Genomic DNA, 17,744 nt, shown 5'->3' on the forward strand with positions numbered 1-17,744 from the left:
GCCCTGCAGCTCTGGGTAATCTGACTAATCTCTTGGGTTGCTTTTGGCAGCTTTGATAACCGTGACAATGTCTTTTGCTTAACTTACTAAAGTGTGCTGTAAAGTATAATAAGTAACGCTGCTGTGAACAAATGCAAGAAATGTGCCTGATCTCAAGCCAGCCATTTCCCCAGGCCATGCAAAAGTTTCGGGTTCCCGTGAGCTTTTAAAGGTGGCTGTAGACGCTCACGGTGAGCTACTGTGCTCGCGCATGACCGTGGGCTAGCTGATTTTATCAGGTGCATGACCTGCCTTTGGGAGTGGAACTGTAATCTGCAGGCAGCCTGTGAGGCCCGTGGAGATGTAAGAAAACATGTAAAGTCATGCTAATTCAAATTTCTGAACCCTGATCACACACGCACTGCTTACCAGAGCCAGTTTTTGTTCTTGGCTGTTTTTGTTGTTGTTGCTTTTTTCTTTGAAATCTGCTGAATATATCATTCATTGGGCCGGTGAAAATAGAACTATAGGTGTTTTTCATCTTTGAAAAGATTTAAGTACCATGTGTTGCATGAGGTGGCCGGGTTTCTCCTCTTCTCTTGGCATTACACAAGACCAGTGTGTGGTTCAGTTTAGAACAAGCCCAGGCAGAAAAAAGGCTCTGGAAGCAGCTATTTTTGTTCTTTAAGAGTGGAAAGCCACAACTAGAATTCTCTGGTTTGTCTGCTGTTATTGATGGTCCTGGACAGGTGTTCTCCCTTCAGGCCAGGTGTGGCTTCTGTTTTTGCTACATCCACAGACTACAATTTAGAATATCACAGAGATAACATAGGGGAACAAAGTCATTGGCTGCTGTTTAAACCCAAGTGTGTGGACACACACACACACACACGCACACGCACGCGTGCACGCACACACACTCGTATGTATAAAAAGGATTCTTAACCATTATGGTCAGTTCCATGGCTCCCTCCTTATATGAATAATTTAAAATCTCAAACAGAGAAGAAATTAAAATCATTCAAATATGAGTAAAATAATTCAGTGGCTTAATTTTCAAATTTTTATGAACTCAGGGCTAATAATAATAATAGGTAATAATATGGCTTTTGAGACTTGGCATTTTTCTTGCTTTATTGTATCTTTGAATCGTAAGTTTACTTTATCTTTTTTTTTTTTTTTTTTTTCTTGGTTCTACTTTTGCCCGGCTGGGTTTTTTTTTGTTTGTTTGTTTGTTTGTTTTGGATTCCTTTTTGTCATGTTACATGTTGCTAGGACCTGGATAAGGCCCAGGAGGACATACTGAAACATCAGGCTAGCATTAGTGAGCTCAAGCGCAATTTTATGGAGTCCACACCTGAGCCGCGCCCCAGTGAATGGGAAAAACGACGTATCACACCTCAGTCCCTGCAGACACAAGGGGTATGTCACTAGCTGTTTGTGGTTTTATGTCTCTCACTCTTATTTGTTGATTCTCAGAAGTCAGAAAGTATTCCCACATAAATTCTTTTTCATTGCTAACAATTTTTTAAAGTACTAAGTATTAACAATGTAATATTTGTTGGCCTAAGTAAGTTTTATGAGTTTCAGAGTGTAAACTTACTGCTGTATTCGGGTAAATTAGTAGTATGAAATTGTTACTTAGGACATCTTGGAAACTAATGTAATGCTGTATCTACGAACCTTCTTAGTTATTGACTTCTCAGATAAAGATGTTTAGTTGGTAAAGGTTTAAGGTCATTACTATGAAGATAAAGAGTTACGATTTACCTTTAAAGATTGATGGACTTTGTTGAAAAGTTTTGAAATATTATATGTCAGTCCACTTGGACTTCCTGGCAGAGTAAATAGAGTTATGTTTCAAAACATTATAAATAACAATGAGCCTCAAACTTACTCTTTCTTCTTTTCACAGACAGTAAGGTTTGCTTTTTACCTTCACCAAGTATTACCTTTAGAATACATTCTCAGAATGTCTCTGCATCCATTCCATTCTTTACCTTTTTTTTTTTTTTTTTTTAATGCTTCCAGATCTCCTGGACAGGAAGTCCATGAGTGCATTCCTCTTGAAGAGACTGATACAATTTGTGCAAAGCTGTTATATTACAGTTTGCTAATGTCCCTTTCATTTTGTATTGACTGTTGCCTGATTGTAGACCTTTGGCTTAGATACTCAGGTGTTATTTTTACTCACCCTCAGAGTAAAGCCCATAGTGGCCAAGTTTGTGGCACTGAACAGAAAGCAGTGCCTCAAAAACCAGTGAACAAAAGCAGTGGCTGAACCGAAAAGTAAAGCCCATCAAATGGAAAGCTGAGATACCTTACATGCTGGGTGTTGTGAAGGAGGAAACCAGCATTTATGGATTGTCTGCTGACCCAGGAAGGCACAGCTTTCCTGTGTACTACTCTCTCGCCTTTGCCCCACCGACCCACACTCTCCTTTTGCATTTGTGTTGCCGTAGGTGTAATGCATGTGTCTTTGTGTTGATTGTGTCATTGTTTAAAACAATAGAGAAAAGGCGAGCATCTTTTCAAGGATATTCTGTCCATGAAGGAGAAGTACCTGAAGGTGACAACGCGCACATCTGAAGAGGAAGCTCAGGCGGACAAGGTGTTCACCATGCATAATTGGATCTGCTTTTGCTCTCTCCTCCCCATGCATTTCTGCTCACAACCAGAGATACTTTTTTAAAATGTCCATCTGTTTTTCAGATAGTTTTTGAATGTTTAAAAAGTTAGGCCCTTAACAGCCAGGGTTACACAGAGAAGCACTGACTGGAAAAAAAATAAATTAAAGAAGAAAAGAAAACCCTTTAGCTAAATATGGTGTTGCATGCCTTTAATCCCGGTACTCTGGAGGCAGAGGCAAGTGGATCCCTTAGTTCAAGACCAGCCTGGTCTACAGAGTGAGTTCCAGGACAGCCAGACTACACAAAGAAACCCTGTCTGGAAAAACCAAACCAAACCAAACCAACCAACCAACAAGTTAGGTTTGTATGTATTAGCGTAGGAACATTGGGGAGGCGCACCCTATCTTAGCTCCTTATGTCATTTGGAAGTGCAGCAATATCTGATATGCAATCCATTGTTTGATACCTGCAGTTTATGGTTGGGAAACGCGTGTCATGGAAATACGCCGTCTGTCCCTTAGGCATTACTAATCACACATGGGAAACTTTTGGATTCCAGTTGTTCACATTTTTAATGTAACAAAAGAGATACTAATGTACACAGCAGCTGAGAATGTGTCACACTTAAATTTCACAGTCTTTATTAATGAAGATGAGCAACTTTTCTGTGCTGAAAATTTTAAGAACTCTCTTCCCCCCCCCCCCCGCCTTCTTAGGTCATTGTCTTAAGAACCCTTTGTGCATGGTCCGCATTATCTGCTTTAAAAGATCTCTGGGGAATGTGACTTGTTAAGAATCTTTACAAACTGCCACTTGGCGGTGGCAGGGATGTTTGGGTATAGGGATTTCCTGGTTCATCCTTGGTGGCCTTGCAGGTTTCTGAGGGTTGTCACAGCTTATATGTCATCCTTTCAGGCTGGCTTGGAAGTGCTGTCTAAGACATAGCAATGTGAAAGTTAACTATACCTTAATAGACTTTCAGGCAAATGAGCTCACTGACCACTAAGCTTTCAGTTCTGGCTTGTCTTGAAATTTTAAAAACTTTTTTTTGGGAAAAAGTGAAAGTGGAACACTCCCCAGGGAGGTCCACGACTGTCCATTGCAGTTCTGTGCAGCAGGGAAGAAGTCATGGGAGCTAGGGTGGTGCTTTGTTCAATGGCCAGTCGAAGTCCAGATGCACAGGGAAGGGCATTAAGAGCAGGTTGGGTAGTTAGCCAGGGTCTAGCACAGGAAGGAAGCATTTCTAATGTAGGGGCTGCTGGGGAGACAGTTCTCTGCGGAAAGAAGCCAAGGAGCTACCTTAGAAGTCAGTGTTTGAGGATTTGGGGAGTGCCATTTGATACATCTCAGCGGTAAATGGAGTCGTAGCTGGCTTCTGTAGGTTAAAACTACCAGAAATTCTCAGGCAAAGTGCAAAAGCTGGCTTTCAGGTAAACTTTCATAGACGCATGCTCCCATCTACGAGATTCTTTCCTTTCGTTGTATGCTGTTCTGTTTTTCTTTCCTGTGTAACCTTTCCTTCCTTTTAGTAGGTCACTGCTGTCTGTCCTGATTCATTGCTAACTCTTTGCTCTTCCTTTTCTGACCTCTAGAGCCTAGAAGAGGAGATAATATCAATTTTGTTTAGTGGAAAGGGCTTTTCTCATAGTGTGAAAGCCTCCTTCCCTTCATCTACCACTTGGACAGCAGAGGGCGCTGTTGTGAACTCTAATGCACCTAGAGAAAAGCTTTCTTCTGCACCCTTCTCACACCTGCCTGAGGTGCCTTTTACTTTGTTTATCCTTCTACTAAAAGCCACATAGGAAACAGATTTTCATTTTTTTTTTTTTAGTATTTAGGTACCTTTCCGTCTACTATATCAAGTGAAGTCACTGGGAGAAACAGTTAAGAAACAGGGAATTTAAAAAGTAGTAGATTGGGTAATTTCTCATATTTTTGTTTAAAAACAGAACAAAACAACAACAACAAAACCTATCTAAATGCTGGAAACTGTTTATGGCACTGAGGCCCAGAGCTGTAGTGACCAGGCGCATGGAAGGGCAGCCTCAGCCAAGCGGAAGTTCAACTGAGGGCTTTGCACAGCTCAAGGTTCCAAAGCCCAAATTTCAGGCATCTTCTGGTAGTTTATTATATAAAGTAGCAGTCAGACGCCTGGCCAGAGTTCCTGTGCTGATTGTGTTGGATAATCCTCTGGAACTCTCTAAACTTGAGCCAGGCCTGCCTAGCCATTATGGCTGAGTAATCCTAGTTATCTCTCTGGCCTGTAGTAAGTCTGAGACGACTGCCTTAGAGATGCTCTGAGCATCCAGTGTCTTCATCTCTGGAGCAACATGTGGCTCAGTTTAATATGTGAAACTCCTGAGTCTGTGGTAAAGCTGGAAAGCTGATTCTGTGTTCTGTTGCTCACATGCTTACATGGTATGAATTTTGAGCAACTCAAACATACAATTACCATGCATTTCAGACTAAAAGATTTCAGGCTGTAACACTGCCTCATAGGAGCTACAGACAATTGTATCATGTAGCTCTGGGTGTCCTTTGTTGGTGGGACCCATGAAGTACCTGATGTCTGTGAGGAAAACCTCTGAGCACAGTTAGTGTCTTGGTGGGACAACAGTTAGTGTCCAGCCGGGTCAGAGGACCAGCGCCCTTCTGCATTCGGTGTGCGTGATGCCTTGAGTAGATAGCACGGCTGCCTGGAACTGAATTACCTTTCTGTTAGATCACTGATAGGACATTCATTTCTCTCAGTGTAAGGTAGCACAAAGCCTTCAGAACTCCACGAAGAGAAGCCGGCACCCTAGTTAGTACTGGACTCCAGTAACTTCTGTTGCTCCTGTATTCTACAGGCAGGCATTAGATGGAGTGCTCAGCTTCTGTGTTACCAAGTGGAATAGATTAAGAAGAAGGTATCCACGGGGGATTGGGGCGATCGTCCTCAGTAATAAGCTTAACCCATCTCCAGTGTCAGTGTTGGTTGTGAATGAGCTAAATTCTAAGAGGAGACACGTGGGCAGGCATTGCCATCCACTCAGAATCCATGTTACAAATTGAGATGTTAATATCTTTTGGGAGTGAACATTTTGACGTTAATAGCTATTCAGAACCAGCCGTGATTGTGCTAATCCAAGCTACAAAGAAAGCAGACAATCAATGAATCAATAATTTATTTAGGACTTGGGGTTCTAGCCAGTGTTCTAGATTTACTTAATGGGTTTTAAAAAGTTAAAACACTTAAAGTGTTTAAGGAACAGATTTCTGAGTTTTAAACTTTATCCTTTAAGCTGATTAGTAAACTTAGGTATTAATACTTGTTTTTCTTTAACATTATCAAGTCCATAAATAGGGCTTATGCCTGTAAATTTTTTTTTATGTCTTTGCAAGAGTACTGGCCGTTTTTGTTGTTGTTGTTGTTTGTTTGTTTTTGTAAGTGTTGTGGCAAGTGTCTAATTGTCTGGTGTGACCTTGAGCCCAGGTTTCAGTAGGGTTGGTTGATTCTTAATGCTGCTCTGTGTTTGCTTTATCACGTATCTGTTTTGGTGGTTGTTGAGGTAAAACTATATTGATTTTGTGTCCTCGGTTGCTTTTTGTTTCACAGACTCGCACTCTCTCGCCGGAAGGGCCTTGCACTGGAACCAGGGACGCTGTTAAGGTTCTCCCTCCTCTGTGTTAATGCCATTCGCTAACACCTCCCACCCCGCTCATGTTCCCTGCTTCCCTTTCAGTCAGCCATCATCACCATCTTTGTTTCTCTTCATGACATGAACCTGCCATCGGTTAAGTTGGGTTTTCACTGTTTTTATTTATCCGTATGTTTTTGTTCTCCCTCATCCGTCTTTTCTTGTGCAGCGTTCACATGAGACTCTGAATGTAGTGGAGGAGACGAAGCGGGCAGAGGTTGGGAAAGACGAAAGCGTAATCACGGAAGAGAGGACCGGTAAAGAGCTGTCACCTGGGAGTGCTCCTGGGGACACTCGTAAGGTGGAGCCAGTGGCACAGAAAGACTCCACCTCCCTGTCTTCCGAGAGCAGCAGCAGCAGTGAGAGTGAGGAGGAAGATGTGGGAGAGTACCAGCCCCACCACCGAGTGACTGAGGGCACCATAAGGGAAGAACAGGAGGAGTGTGATGAAGAGATGGAGGAAGAACCGGGCCAAGGAGCCAAGGTAGTAGAGAGGGAGGCAGCAATGCCCGAAGCCATCCCAGACAGACAAGCAGGGGCCAGTGCACACACAGTAGAGACAGAGGCCCAGGAAAATGTAGGTGCCCAAAAGATCCGTGCAGAGAAGAGTGCGCTCGGAGGCACTGCTAAGCAAGCCATGAGAGAAGAAGCAGAGGACGAGCAGCACACAGTTAACGGAGAGGTGCCCCGTGGTGACATTGATGTTTTACCAGAGATTATTTGTTGTTCAGAGGTAAACGGGAGTCTCAAGCATGAGCTAAACTATGGCGCTGTCTCTCAGTTGGAAACACCTGCATTCTTCACCTTTCCCCTGATTCTCCTTCAGCTCTTGCAGCAAGAAGCTGGTGTTCGTTTCTCATGGGAAAAGGGGAAAGCACTGCTTTGTAGGTCTGCACCTCAGGTCACAGTCTGTAGCTTCTTTTCGGCTACTGCAGTACCTGCAGGGCAACTTCCACAGCCGCATCTATTTTGCTTCTCATTTCCCATTTTTAGTTTTCCTTTGCATGTTTTGGGTGCTTTTCTGTCTATGCACTACTTCAATTCCATGCCTTTTCTCATCGGCTTCAGTGGTGGAATGTGCATGTACTGTGAAAAGCTGGTGGGCTTAAGTGTGTGTGCTCCTGCCCTAATGATTGGCTGTGGCTTTTGGGGTCATTCTCGCTTTTTCTTAGCGCTTGTGGAGGGGCCGTCGTCTTGCGGTGATGAGAGCACTGTTTCTTGAGTGCCACATGACTCTTGTCTGTGGAGTCCAGGGAGAATGGTTTGCTTACAAGTCTTTCTCTTCTTGGCATCCAAGGACTGGACATTTTACCAGAAGCACGCTCTTCATGTGCTTCCATCAAACCTGGGTTACTAGCAAACTGATTATTTTGTAGACCGTCTTTTTCCTTTATTTGTAGGGAAGAGAATCTTGCATCTTCCTCTCAGATTCAGTCTTACGAGGGGCATTGTCTGTCACATGACAGTTTACTTGCGCAGGAATGTCTACTGTTTGCAGATCTCCCAAAGTGCCGGGATCTATCAGCATTTGCTCTTTGATTGAGTGGACAGTCTTTAAGTGGCTCTGTTTTGGAATAATAAATAGGTTACTTTAAGTTTCATATTTCACTTCAGAGAAGACATCTCAAGAGTCTTTTGAACACTTTGAACTACCCTTTCCATTTAAATAATTATACCTGTTGGGAGTCTTCTCTCAGAAGAAGTGTTACTTGCTAGTGCTGTAGTCTGGTGTACGTATGCCTGTGTGCTCAGCAGGGTTAATGAACATTGAACCTCTCTGCTTAAGATCGCCAGAGCACTTACTGCAACTGGACCAATTTTAGATACAACATTTTATTGTACTTAATGCAAAAGAAAGGGAACTTCCAGATGGCTGTAATTGAAAATATTCATACTTGAAAATATCCTTTCTGACAATGCTATCTTCTGGGGTGCGGGGGGGAGAGTAAATCTTGGCCTACATAGCTTACAATCCAATTAAAAATAATAAGCCTTCACATTGTGGTTCTGTAAGCTTCCGTAAAAATAACGATAGGTACCTTTATGTAGTGCATTCTGTTACCTTTCAGTGTTAACATAGTTTCCCCCAAAGTAAAGTGTACGAGTCATTGTAGTGGTTTAGGGTCACCACAATTTCAAGAGTAACAGAGTTTAGGGAGCCATTATTTTAGCTTATCTTCACATATATGTATGTATATCTATGCACATATGTATAAGTATGTGTATATGCACATATATGCACATGCATACGTGTACATACGTGCATGTAAGACATACTTTAAGGAGATAAAGCTTTTGCATTCTTTTATTTTAGGTTATCTACTTTTGCTCTTTTCATGCACGAGTGTGTGTTTGGATGTGTTAACAATTATTTTGAAGGTTCCTTTAAACACTTGTACTTCATGACCACTAGAATTTATCTTTCCCTTCCTTTTCCACCTCAGCCACCAGTGGTAAAAACAGAGATGGTAACAATTTCTGATGCCTCACAAAGGACAGAAATCTCCACCAAGGAAGTCCCCATTGTTCAAACCGAGACCAAAACCATCACATATGAGTCTCCGCAGGTACAGAAGCCCGAGGTTTGGGCTGTTTGTCCGTTTTTGTCTCGTATATTTCTGTTTACCGTGTCTTCCCTTGTTCTGGTTTTGACACAGCTCTCCGCACTTTGTTAGGGCCCCGCCAGTGTGACTTCCCTGTTGCTCCCTTAGATGTAGACAGGGCTATAGTCAAATGGCTGAGTCCAGGACTGGAGGTAGAGGGAAGCTCGAAGTTCAGTCCTGGCAGCTGGAGAAAGGATTACCTCAATTAGAGAGGAGGAGCAGATAGTGACCTAGGACTTATATAGGAGAGCCGTCCAAGTGCTTAGTTAAGGCAAGCAGCACAAGACGCCGGCGGCCTTGCCAAGCTTTCTAGGTGTTGTGTAGATTGGGAGTGCCTTAAGCCTCCCCTGCTCCGGCTTATTCCCCCTGACACACGGGGTGACTTCATGTAACAGTGTCAGAGTAGCTAAGGGAAATGCACACTTAGTTCCAGCTCTGCAGACACTGGTTCTACAGAGATGCTCAGGTAAGAAGGCTGGAGAAGACTGCTTTAGTTTACAGTGAAGTGTTTGCCACACGAGCGTGAGAGCCCCAGTTCAGATCCCTGTTCAAAGCTGGGAGTGGGCATGGCTGTGAGTCCAGTGCTGGGATGGAGATCCAGGGGCTGTGCAGCCAAATGTGAATTGGCTCAGGTTCAGTGAGAGACTCTGCCTGAAAAACAAAGTGGTGAGCAGTTGAGGAAGACAGCTGTCCTCTGGGCCCCACAACAGGCTCATATGCACACAGAATCAAATAAAATGTAACAAAAGTGCTTCACCATTTCAAAGTGGACCTCTTTGAAGATGTAGAGTAAATAGTTCACCTCTGATAGGATTGCAGTGTAGAGAAGACTGTCGGGTCCCGAAATACTTCAAGAATGACTGTGTACATGTATGCAACGTTTCTCAAACAGTTTCAAGGATGTGATACATGTGTATGCACAAAGCCCACATAAGAGCAGACAGGTTTCTTATCATGGGCAGGCTTGTGAGAACATTGCTTTCAGGTCTGTGCTGCAGTACACTCCCTCAGAAAGAAGCTCCGGTGTCTGAGGCAAGTTTGAGAGAAGATTCCTTTGTTCATGTCAGGAAATTGGCAGCTGTGTTGGCAGTCCTAACATAACTAAGCTATTAATTTGCTTTGTTATTTTTCCTGGCAAATTTTAGAATCTTGTGCCTCTTCCAGCGTTAAAGCAAATAAATAAAAGTAGCTTCTTTTAAAGTATATACAATGGCATATATATATATATATCTATATGTATATGTATATATATGTATATACATATATGTATAAGTATATGACATACATGGAACATACCCACATATACAATATGTGCACTCATATGTGCAGTCATATATGTATATACTCATGAGCTATCAACCATTATAAGAACTGTGTAAGTTTTACAGAATAGATTAGTGATAACCAAATAACAGAATCATTCAAGTTCAGTTTGTCCTCATCAGGTTCTGTTAGTAATCTGAAAATGTTTGCTATTTTTACCTACCTGTGCTTCAACACAATAGCAAAGCCAGTAGTTCTGGTCACTGTGGAAACATCTTCACCGGCTCTCGGCTCCTTTTCCAGCTTCTCCAGATGTTCTTTACTCTTGTATGACTTAAAGTCCCAACTTGTACTCCATTCTCCTCTCTGCCGCGGGGTTTGTGTCTGTGCATTCACTGTTTTTCACAGCACTGTCTGGACCGCGAACCTCTGCTCCACCATGCAGAACCTAGGCAGATGGTACCTGCTGCCAGTTGTGGAGCTCCTAGAAGATGCATACTCAGTGGGGGGTCTTTTCCGACATGATGGAAGTTAAGCATTGCTTTGTATTTTTCCTCCACCTATCCAAAGATTGATGGCGGGGCTGGTGGTGATTCGGGCACGTTACTGACCGCACAAACCATCACATCTGAGTCTGCGTCAACAACGACAACCACACACATCACCAAGGTAAAGCTCTAGGGGGACCTAGGGAGAGGATGGTACACAGCTAACAGACCTTTTCCATATCATTTCTTTGTTCCTATACACACTTTTAAGACACAGACAGTGCTAGTGGACTAAATGTCTTTCTTAAAGTAGCCAAAAAAATTAGGCTGTAATGACACATGTGTTTCAAACCAAATTGCAGTTTTGTAAAGTACAAGGGGGTAAAAATACGACTAGCTATTTTTAAGACAGCTACATAGACTAAAGAAGTACTTTAATATAATTGTGGGACTTCTCTCATTTAAAGTTCTAGTATATTGATTTGAGACCTTTACCTGGAGCCTTTTCTAAACACTTAATACCATACCACCCGTGTAGTGCTTGCATTGACAGCATCCGCTGCACCTGGGGCCTGGGTGTCTTAAAGGTCATGACTCACATCAGCCCTCTTGAAACCCAGGAGGGAGCTTCCAGCTGATGCTGATGCATGCCAGTGTAATTCAGTCTGATTTTCCAGTATTTCATTTTGCTTCTATTTTCACATTGGATTAGTGCTTAATGGTCTTAAAGGTATACATTATACACTTTCCACCCCATGTTTTGGACGATAATTTAAAAAAAATCAAACTAGCAAGAAATTTTGTAAATTAAAAAATGCAAGGTGGGTTGGTGCTTGTAACAGATACTCGCTGATAAAGCTGGTGATAAGCTTTATTTCTTAGTTCAGTGCTGCTGTTTGTAAGTCAGCGTGTAGACAATGAAGCTGTAGAGGTTGCCTGTGTGCTGTCTCAGGACTCTGGTATTGGCTGTGCTCCTTTTCAAGGGTCTCAGGATCACCAGCATGAGGGAGCCGATGCAGCCAGGTCTCTGCACAGCCTGTGCACATGTGTTCTGTGTCCAACGTGCCCAACCACACACAGAAACAGCTGTTAGCTCAACCTTTAATGAAAATCCCATTGTTTTTCTTACCTTAAATCAAATAAGTGAACTCACAAAATGAATTTGTATAGCTGGAATCAAGCGTCAAAACTATAGTATCAAATAATTTCCTAAATCTAAAATGTAACTCTACGGATGCCAAACAGGTATTTCTTCTCTCTACTCTCCTTTTCAAAAATTGGCTAACTAACTGGGGAGAAACTTTGGGATTGTGATAGATTATCCCAATGGAGCTACTTAGGTTTTTAAATGGCATCTGTTTCGCTTTAATCTCAGTAGAATCCTGGTATCTTAAGGGCTGCTGTCAGTCACAGCACATGTGTGGATGCTGGAGCACTAACAATAGGACTCTGTGTTAATAGAAAATGTCGAGCGCCCGAGTCTAAGATGATCCATCACCAGGTAGAAGCCGGGCTTCGCCTTTGTTCTCTGCCTGCAAGCTCTAGTCCCTGTTTTTTCTTCTTTTTCTGACCTTAGACTGTGAAAGGTGGAATATCTGAAACAAGAATTGAGAAACGCATTGTGATCACAGGAGACGCAGCCCTGGATCACGATCAGGTAAGGGCCTTTGCCGTCACATCTGTGTCAGTCACCTACTGGTACTTCCGGAACGGAGGCCAGTTCCCTACTTATGGTGGAAAGACTTTTGAAGCCTGCTGTGCCGTCCTGTGAGCTGTAAAGCATGCTGGCACAAATGTGATTAAAATGCAAGGGAGTGGGGACTGCTGATAACCACTAGGGATTCACATTGGCCTGTCTTAAAACTAATGACGAGTAATGACAATTCTTCCCCCCAAAACAAAAAGCAAATAAAAGCCACCAAGGTTTCTTATGCCTAGTTGTCGAAAATTTGCAAGTGATTTTGTAGTGTAAGAAAAGTTGGCCTGTTGATTACTAAGGATTTTTCCCTATCATAATTTGAGGTAGTGGAGGGAAGAAAACATTAATGTTTCTTTTAAGATTAATATTTATACTGATTCTGTTTGCAGGTTAAGCTAAGTGCAATGCTTAATTATAGACAGGTAATGAGTGGGTCTGCTTGATGCTTGATTTTAGACTGCCGTCCTGTGTGGTGAGAAGAGTCTCTTCCTTCTTTTCTCCTCCTCTTCTTCCTTCCTCCTCCCTCACTTTCTTCTTTCCTCCCTCCCTTGATCCTTCCCATCCTCCCTTCTTTTCTCCCCTTCTTCCTTCCTTCCTTCTTTCCCTCCCTGCCTCTCTCCCTTCCTTTTTTCTTCCTTCCACTTCCTCCTCTTCCTTCCTCCTCCATCTCCCATCCTTTTCTTCCTTTCTTTCTCTAGCTCTCTTGTTTTCTTTTTTTAACTGATTTTTACAAAAGAAAGCAAAGTATTTTTCTTTACAACTTAAGAAAGGAAGAGAAGTATTTGATAGACACAGCCTTGCGCCTTGTGCTGTGCCAGAGCTGTTAGAACTGCTTTCTTGAGAAACACAGCGAGGCCAGAGAGGATGGTGTGTTGCGAATTTGTAAGCGTGGTATTTTAATTACATGTTTTATAATTTGGGGGATTTGTTTCTTTGCTTGTTGATTTGATTTTCTTTTCTGAGGGTTAGAGATAAAGTTGCTCTGTTGCTAGGGTTTGAACTTAGAGTGGGGGGTTCCTAGGAGGTGACTAGTCCACTTCCTGTGGGAAAGCGCTGTCTGTGGCACTGACACCTCTGGTTTCCCGTGCACTGGGTTTGTTCTGCTGCTGCCCGCTGGGGTCTGGACTTCCCCTGAGTGGCAGGTGGGTATCTAACTCCTACTCTTCCTCTGGCATTCTGGGTCAAGAAGTGTTCATTAAGTTCCTACCGCATTCTAAGAGGAGGAAATGAAAGTTGAGGTATCTTCCCAGCCATTGCTTCTTTAACCTACTCCCCAAGAATGGACACCCTTCCATGCTTTATAATAACTTTTCCCAGCTGGGTAGCTCTCAGGTTTCACTTTCTGTGTTTCACCTTTTAACCTGTTTGCCTTGAAAACTCAGGTTTATGTAACATTGCTTATAAAAGGCAAATACAAATAACAGATATGAAACCTATGGATCCTAAAATAACAATTCTAATTAAATAGGATGACCTGGTATCCTTAACTGTTGATGTGGGAACATATGGTCTCCTGTGTGCTGCAGCACTATTAAAGTGAGGTCCGGTGTGCACCTTTGTCACAGAAACTCATGCGGGCCCTTTCTTCATAAAGCTATGCCATTGGAACTGTGTAAAATTAAATGAAGAAACTGCTTCCTTGCCAAAAACTGACGCTGATTGCATAGCGACCCTAACAGCATTCACATCTTTTCTGCTTCTTTTTTTTATGTTCAAAGGAATCACAGTAATGGGCTATCCCTCAATTTGAGTGAGACACAGAAAAAAATGCCTCGTGTTGATGATTTGAAAGGCTCACTCTTATACAAGGCAGATCAGCAAGTCTCTGTTCTCTGCTGGTCGTGATTCTCTGGTTCATCCCAGGAATGAATGAGTCATATTTACTCTTCTGAGCATACTTTTTCTAGTGAAAGTAGTTGTCAGCCTGGTGTGGCGGTGCACGCCTGTTGGCCTAGGTCACCTCTCAGGAGACTAGAGTAGAAGGAGCCCTAGAACTTCAAAACTGACCTGACTGTGCTGAGACTCCGCTCACAGGTTCTTCGTTGCGATTTGACGATGTGATTTTTTCTCACGGTCTTAATTACTGCCATATTAATATCTTACTAACATGTTACTGTATTTAGTCTCTTTTTTATAATTTATTTATTACAATTTATTCACTTTGTATCCCAGCTGTAGCCCCACCCTCATACCCTTCCAATCCTGACATTTAGTTTAAGCTGATAAAGAATGAAAGGATTACAAGCATAATTTCATATACAGGCTGGAGATTTGGCTCAGTGGTTAAGAGATGCTGACTTTTTTTCCAGAGGACCGGGGCTTGCTTCTCAGCACCCACATGGCAGATCACAACCATCTGTAACTGCTTCTAGGAGACCTTGCACCCTGCTCTGGCCTCCATGAACACTAGCACACTTGGTACACAGGCATACTTTCATGCAGAACAACTGTACACATAAAATTAAAGAAATGAAGATGTATGAGGTGTTGATTATGGTTCTTCCTCTTCCCCTTTACTTTGTAGATTTACCTAGGTTTACTGAACAGAGCTTCAGGGTATGTACCCTAACTTAGGGCAGATAGAAATGATAATGTGACCCAGTGAAGCATTTACCCCACACAGGCACCAGAGCTAAAGGAACATTGCACTGCTTCCTGCTGTTCCTGAGTATAGGCTTTCTTATGCGATGGGTGACCTATATCCCAGAAGAATTTGATGTTCTTCTTAGGAATCTTTCCTTGACTTGGTTCTTCTGCGGTTTTTATTTTTTTCTTTATTTTTCCTCCAAAACTTCTTTGCAAATAAAATTGGCAGTAATTAAGAAAGCTATGTTCAACAATCAATAAATGGGACCTCATGAAACTGAAAAGCTTCTGTAAAGCAAAGGACACTGTCGTCAGAGCAAAATGACTGCCTACAGATTGGGAAGGGATCTTCACCAACCCTCTATCTGACAGAGGGCTAATATCCAGAATATATGAAGAACTCAAGAAGTTAAACAGCAACAAATCAAGTAATCCAATTAAAAAATGGGGTACAGAGCTAAACAGAATTCTCAATAGAGAAATATTGAATGGCAGAGAAACACTTAAAAGAATTGTTCAGTGTCCTTAGTCATCAGGGAAATGCAAATCAAAACAACCCTGAGATTTCACCTTATACCCATCAGAATGGCTAAGATTAAAAACTCAAATGACAACACATGCTGGAGAGGATGTGGAGAAAGGGGAATCCTCCATTGCTGGTGGGAATGTAAACTTGGACAATCACTTTGGCACTTCTCAGACAATTAGGAATAGCGTTTCCTCAAGATCCAGCTGTACCACTCCTGGGCATATATCCAAAAGATGCTCAAGTATACAACAAGGACATTTGCTCAACCATGTTAGTAGCAGCTTTATTGGTAATAGCCAGAAGCTGGAAACAACCCAGATGCCCCTCAGTTGAGGAATGGATACAGAAATTGTGGTACATCTACACAATGGAATACTACTCAGCAATTAAAAACAAGGAAATCATGAAATTTGCAGTCAAATGGTGGGAACTGGAAAAGATCATCCTAAGTGACGTGTCCCAGAAGCAGAAAGACACACAGGGTATATACTCACTCATAAGTGGATATTAGATATATGATATAGGATAAACACACTAAAATCTATACACCTAAAGAAACTAATCAAGAAGTAGGACTCTGGCTAAGTTCCTCAATCCCCGTTCAGAAAGACAAAGAGGATGGACATCAGAAGGAGAAACGGAACAGGACAGAAGCCTACCACAGAGGGCCTCTGAAAGGCTCTACCCTGCAGGGTATCAGAGCAGATGCTGAGACTTATAGCCAAACTTAGGGCAGAGTGCAGGGAATCTTATGAGAGAAGGGGGAGATAGTATGACCTGGAGAGGACAGGAGCTCTACAAGGAGAACAACAAAACCAAAAAATCTGGGCACAGGGATCTTTTCTGAGACTGATACTCCAACCAAGGACCATTCATGGAGATAACCTAGAACCCCTGCACAGATGTAGCCCATAGCAGCTCAGTCTCTAAGTGGGTGCCCTAGAAATGGGAACAGGGACTGTCTCTGACATGAACTGATTGGCCTGCTCTTTGATCACCTCCCCCTGATGGGTGAGCAGCCTTACCAGGTCATAGAGGAAAACAATGCAGCCAGTCCTGATGAGACCTGATAGACTAGGATCAAAAGGAAGCAGAGCAGGACCTCCCCTTTCAGTGGGCTTGGAGAGGGACATGGGTGGAAAGGAGGGTAGGATTGGGAGGGGAGGAGGAAGGGAGCTAGAGGGGGGATACAAAGTGAATAAACTAATTAATAAAAATTAAAATAAAAATTAAAAAATATAAGAAAAACACAAAAACAAAAGAAAAAAGAAAGCTATGCCTCCCTCTTAGAAATGGGATCTTTCCATGTTACATAGCGTGCTCTGTGACGAAGGAGAGGTATTCTCGCTCCCCTCCTCATCCATGGAAGGGACCATGAGGCAGCACATAGGCACTCTGGGTCCTCTTCACTTGCCGCTGATGCTGGCTGCTTGGGGTTGAGAAAGCCATTAACTTTGGGTCTCAGCTGCAGAAAGGGGCCCGCAGGAGATCATTCCGTCTGTTCTTCTCCTAATGGTTGTTTTTATTTCTGTTGCTGCTCTGTAGTTCTGTTCCCTATCGGCTTATAGGTATTTTTCCTAGTAGTGTTAGTATAATGTATCAACTTCAGACGATTACTGAGAGTCTTAGATGACAGGATTCGGAGGTCTGGTCCATGACATGGAGTTCCCATCTCCTGTGTGATGACTGCTCCTGAGCGTATACCTAAGGCACTGGACTTTCAGTTGACGTCATTACCTACATTTATACCTCATTATACCTACATTAAACCTCAAATGAGCTTTATTGCCTTTGCACTAGTCTGAGCTTCCAGGTAAGAATTTATGAGAAAAACCATGTTCTAATAGCACAGTGAGTGCAAGCCTGGCCTTCGAAGGCAGTGTGTTTCTCCTGTATGCTTCACCTCTTGAAGGCACACAGAAGGACGGGAAGCGGAGGGAACGGCAGGCTTTATCTGAAATGAGCAATGGACAAATTCAAATGTCCTGTTCTTATAAATGAAGACATGAGCAGTGTGGCTGGAGCTTGTGTCTGGTTGATGAAGGTGTGTGTATTCTGCCATGTTGAGCCAAATACTCAGCTCATGATTGCTTGTTCTTCTGACCTTGGTAGGCGCTGGCTCAGGCCATTAGGGAAGCCAGAGAGCAGCACCCTGACATGTCCGTCACGAGGGTAGTAGTGCACAAAGAAACAGAGCCGCTGGAAGAAGGAGAAGAATAAGGTATGAAAGCCGCCAAGCCTCTCCTGTGACTGCTCTGTGATCCTGTGCTGTGTGCTTTATGTCAGG

At 42.8% G+C, this 17,744-nt stretch overlaps 1 protein-coding gene across 8 annotated transcripts in view; it reads left to right on the top strand.

Annotated features, from left to right (window-relative positions):
- Epb41l2 (erythrocyte membrane protein band 4.1 like 2) overlaps window positions 1-17,744 on the top strand; it is a 154,174-nt gene that overhangs the window by 128,745 nt on the left and 7,685 nt on the right. For 2 of the 8 annotated variants that reach the window (XM_055599310.1, XM_055599311.1), the window contains 6 exons: window positions 1,255-1,401; window positions 6,459-7,022; window positions 8,734-8,856; window positions 10,726-10,824; window positions 12,220-12,300; window positions 17,570-17,678. In XM_055599310.1, coding sequence (XP_055455285.1) covers window positions 1,255-1,401; window positions 6,459-7,022; window positions 8,734-8,856; window positions 10,726-10,824; window positions 12,220-12,300; window positions 17,570-17,677 — 1,122 coding nt within the window. In that variant the 3' untranslated portion in view covers window position 17,678. Of the gene's footprint in view, window positions 1-1,254; window positions 1,402-2,491; window positions 2,591-6,207; window positions 6,262-6,458; window positions 7,023-8,733; window positions 8,857-10,725; window positions 10,825-12,219; window positions 12,301-17,569; window positions 17,679-17,744 lie in introns of all 8 variants that reach the window. The other 6 variants (XM_055599308.1, XM_055599309.1, XM_055599312.1 and 3 more) reach the window with 6 other exon arrangements.

This window comes from Psammomys obesus, unplaced genomic scaffold (assembly GCF_907164565.1).
Source record: "Psammomys obesus unplaced genomic scaffold, mPsaObe1.curated_primary_1811, whole genome shotgun sequence".
Taxonomy (NCBI): domain Eukaryota; kingdom Metazoa; phylum Chordata; class Mammalia; order Rodentia; family Muridae; genus Psammomys; species Psammomys obesus.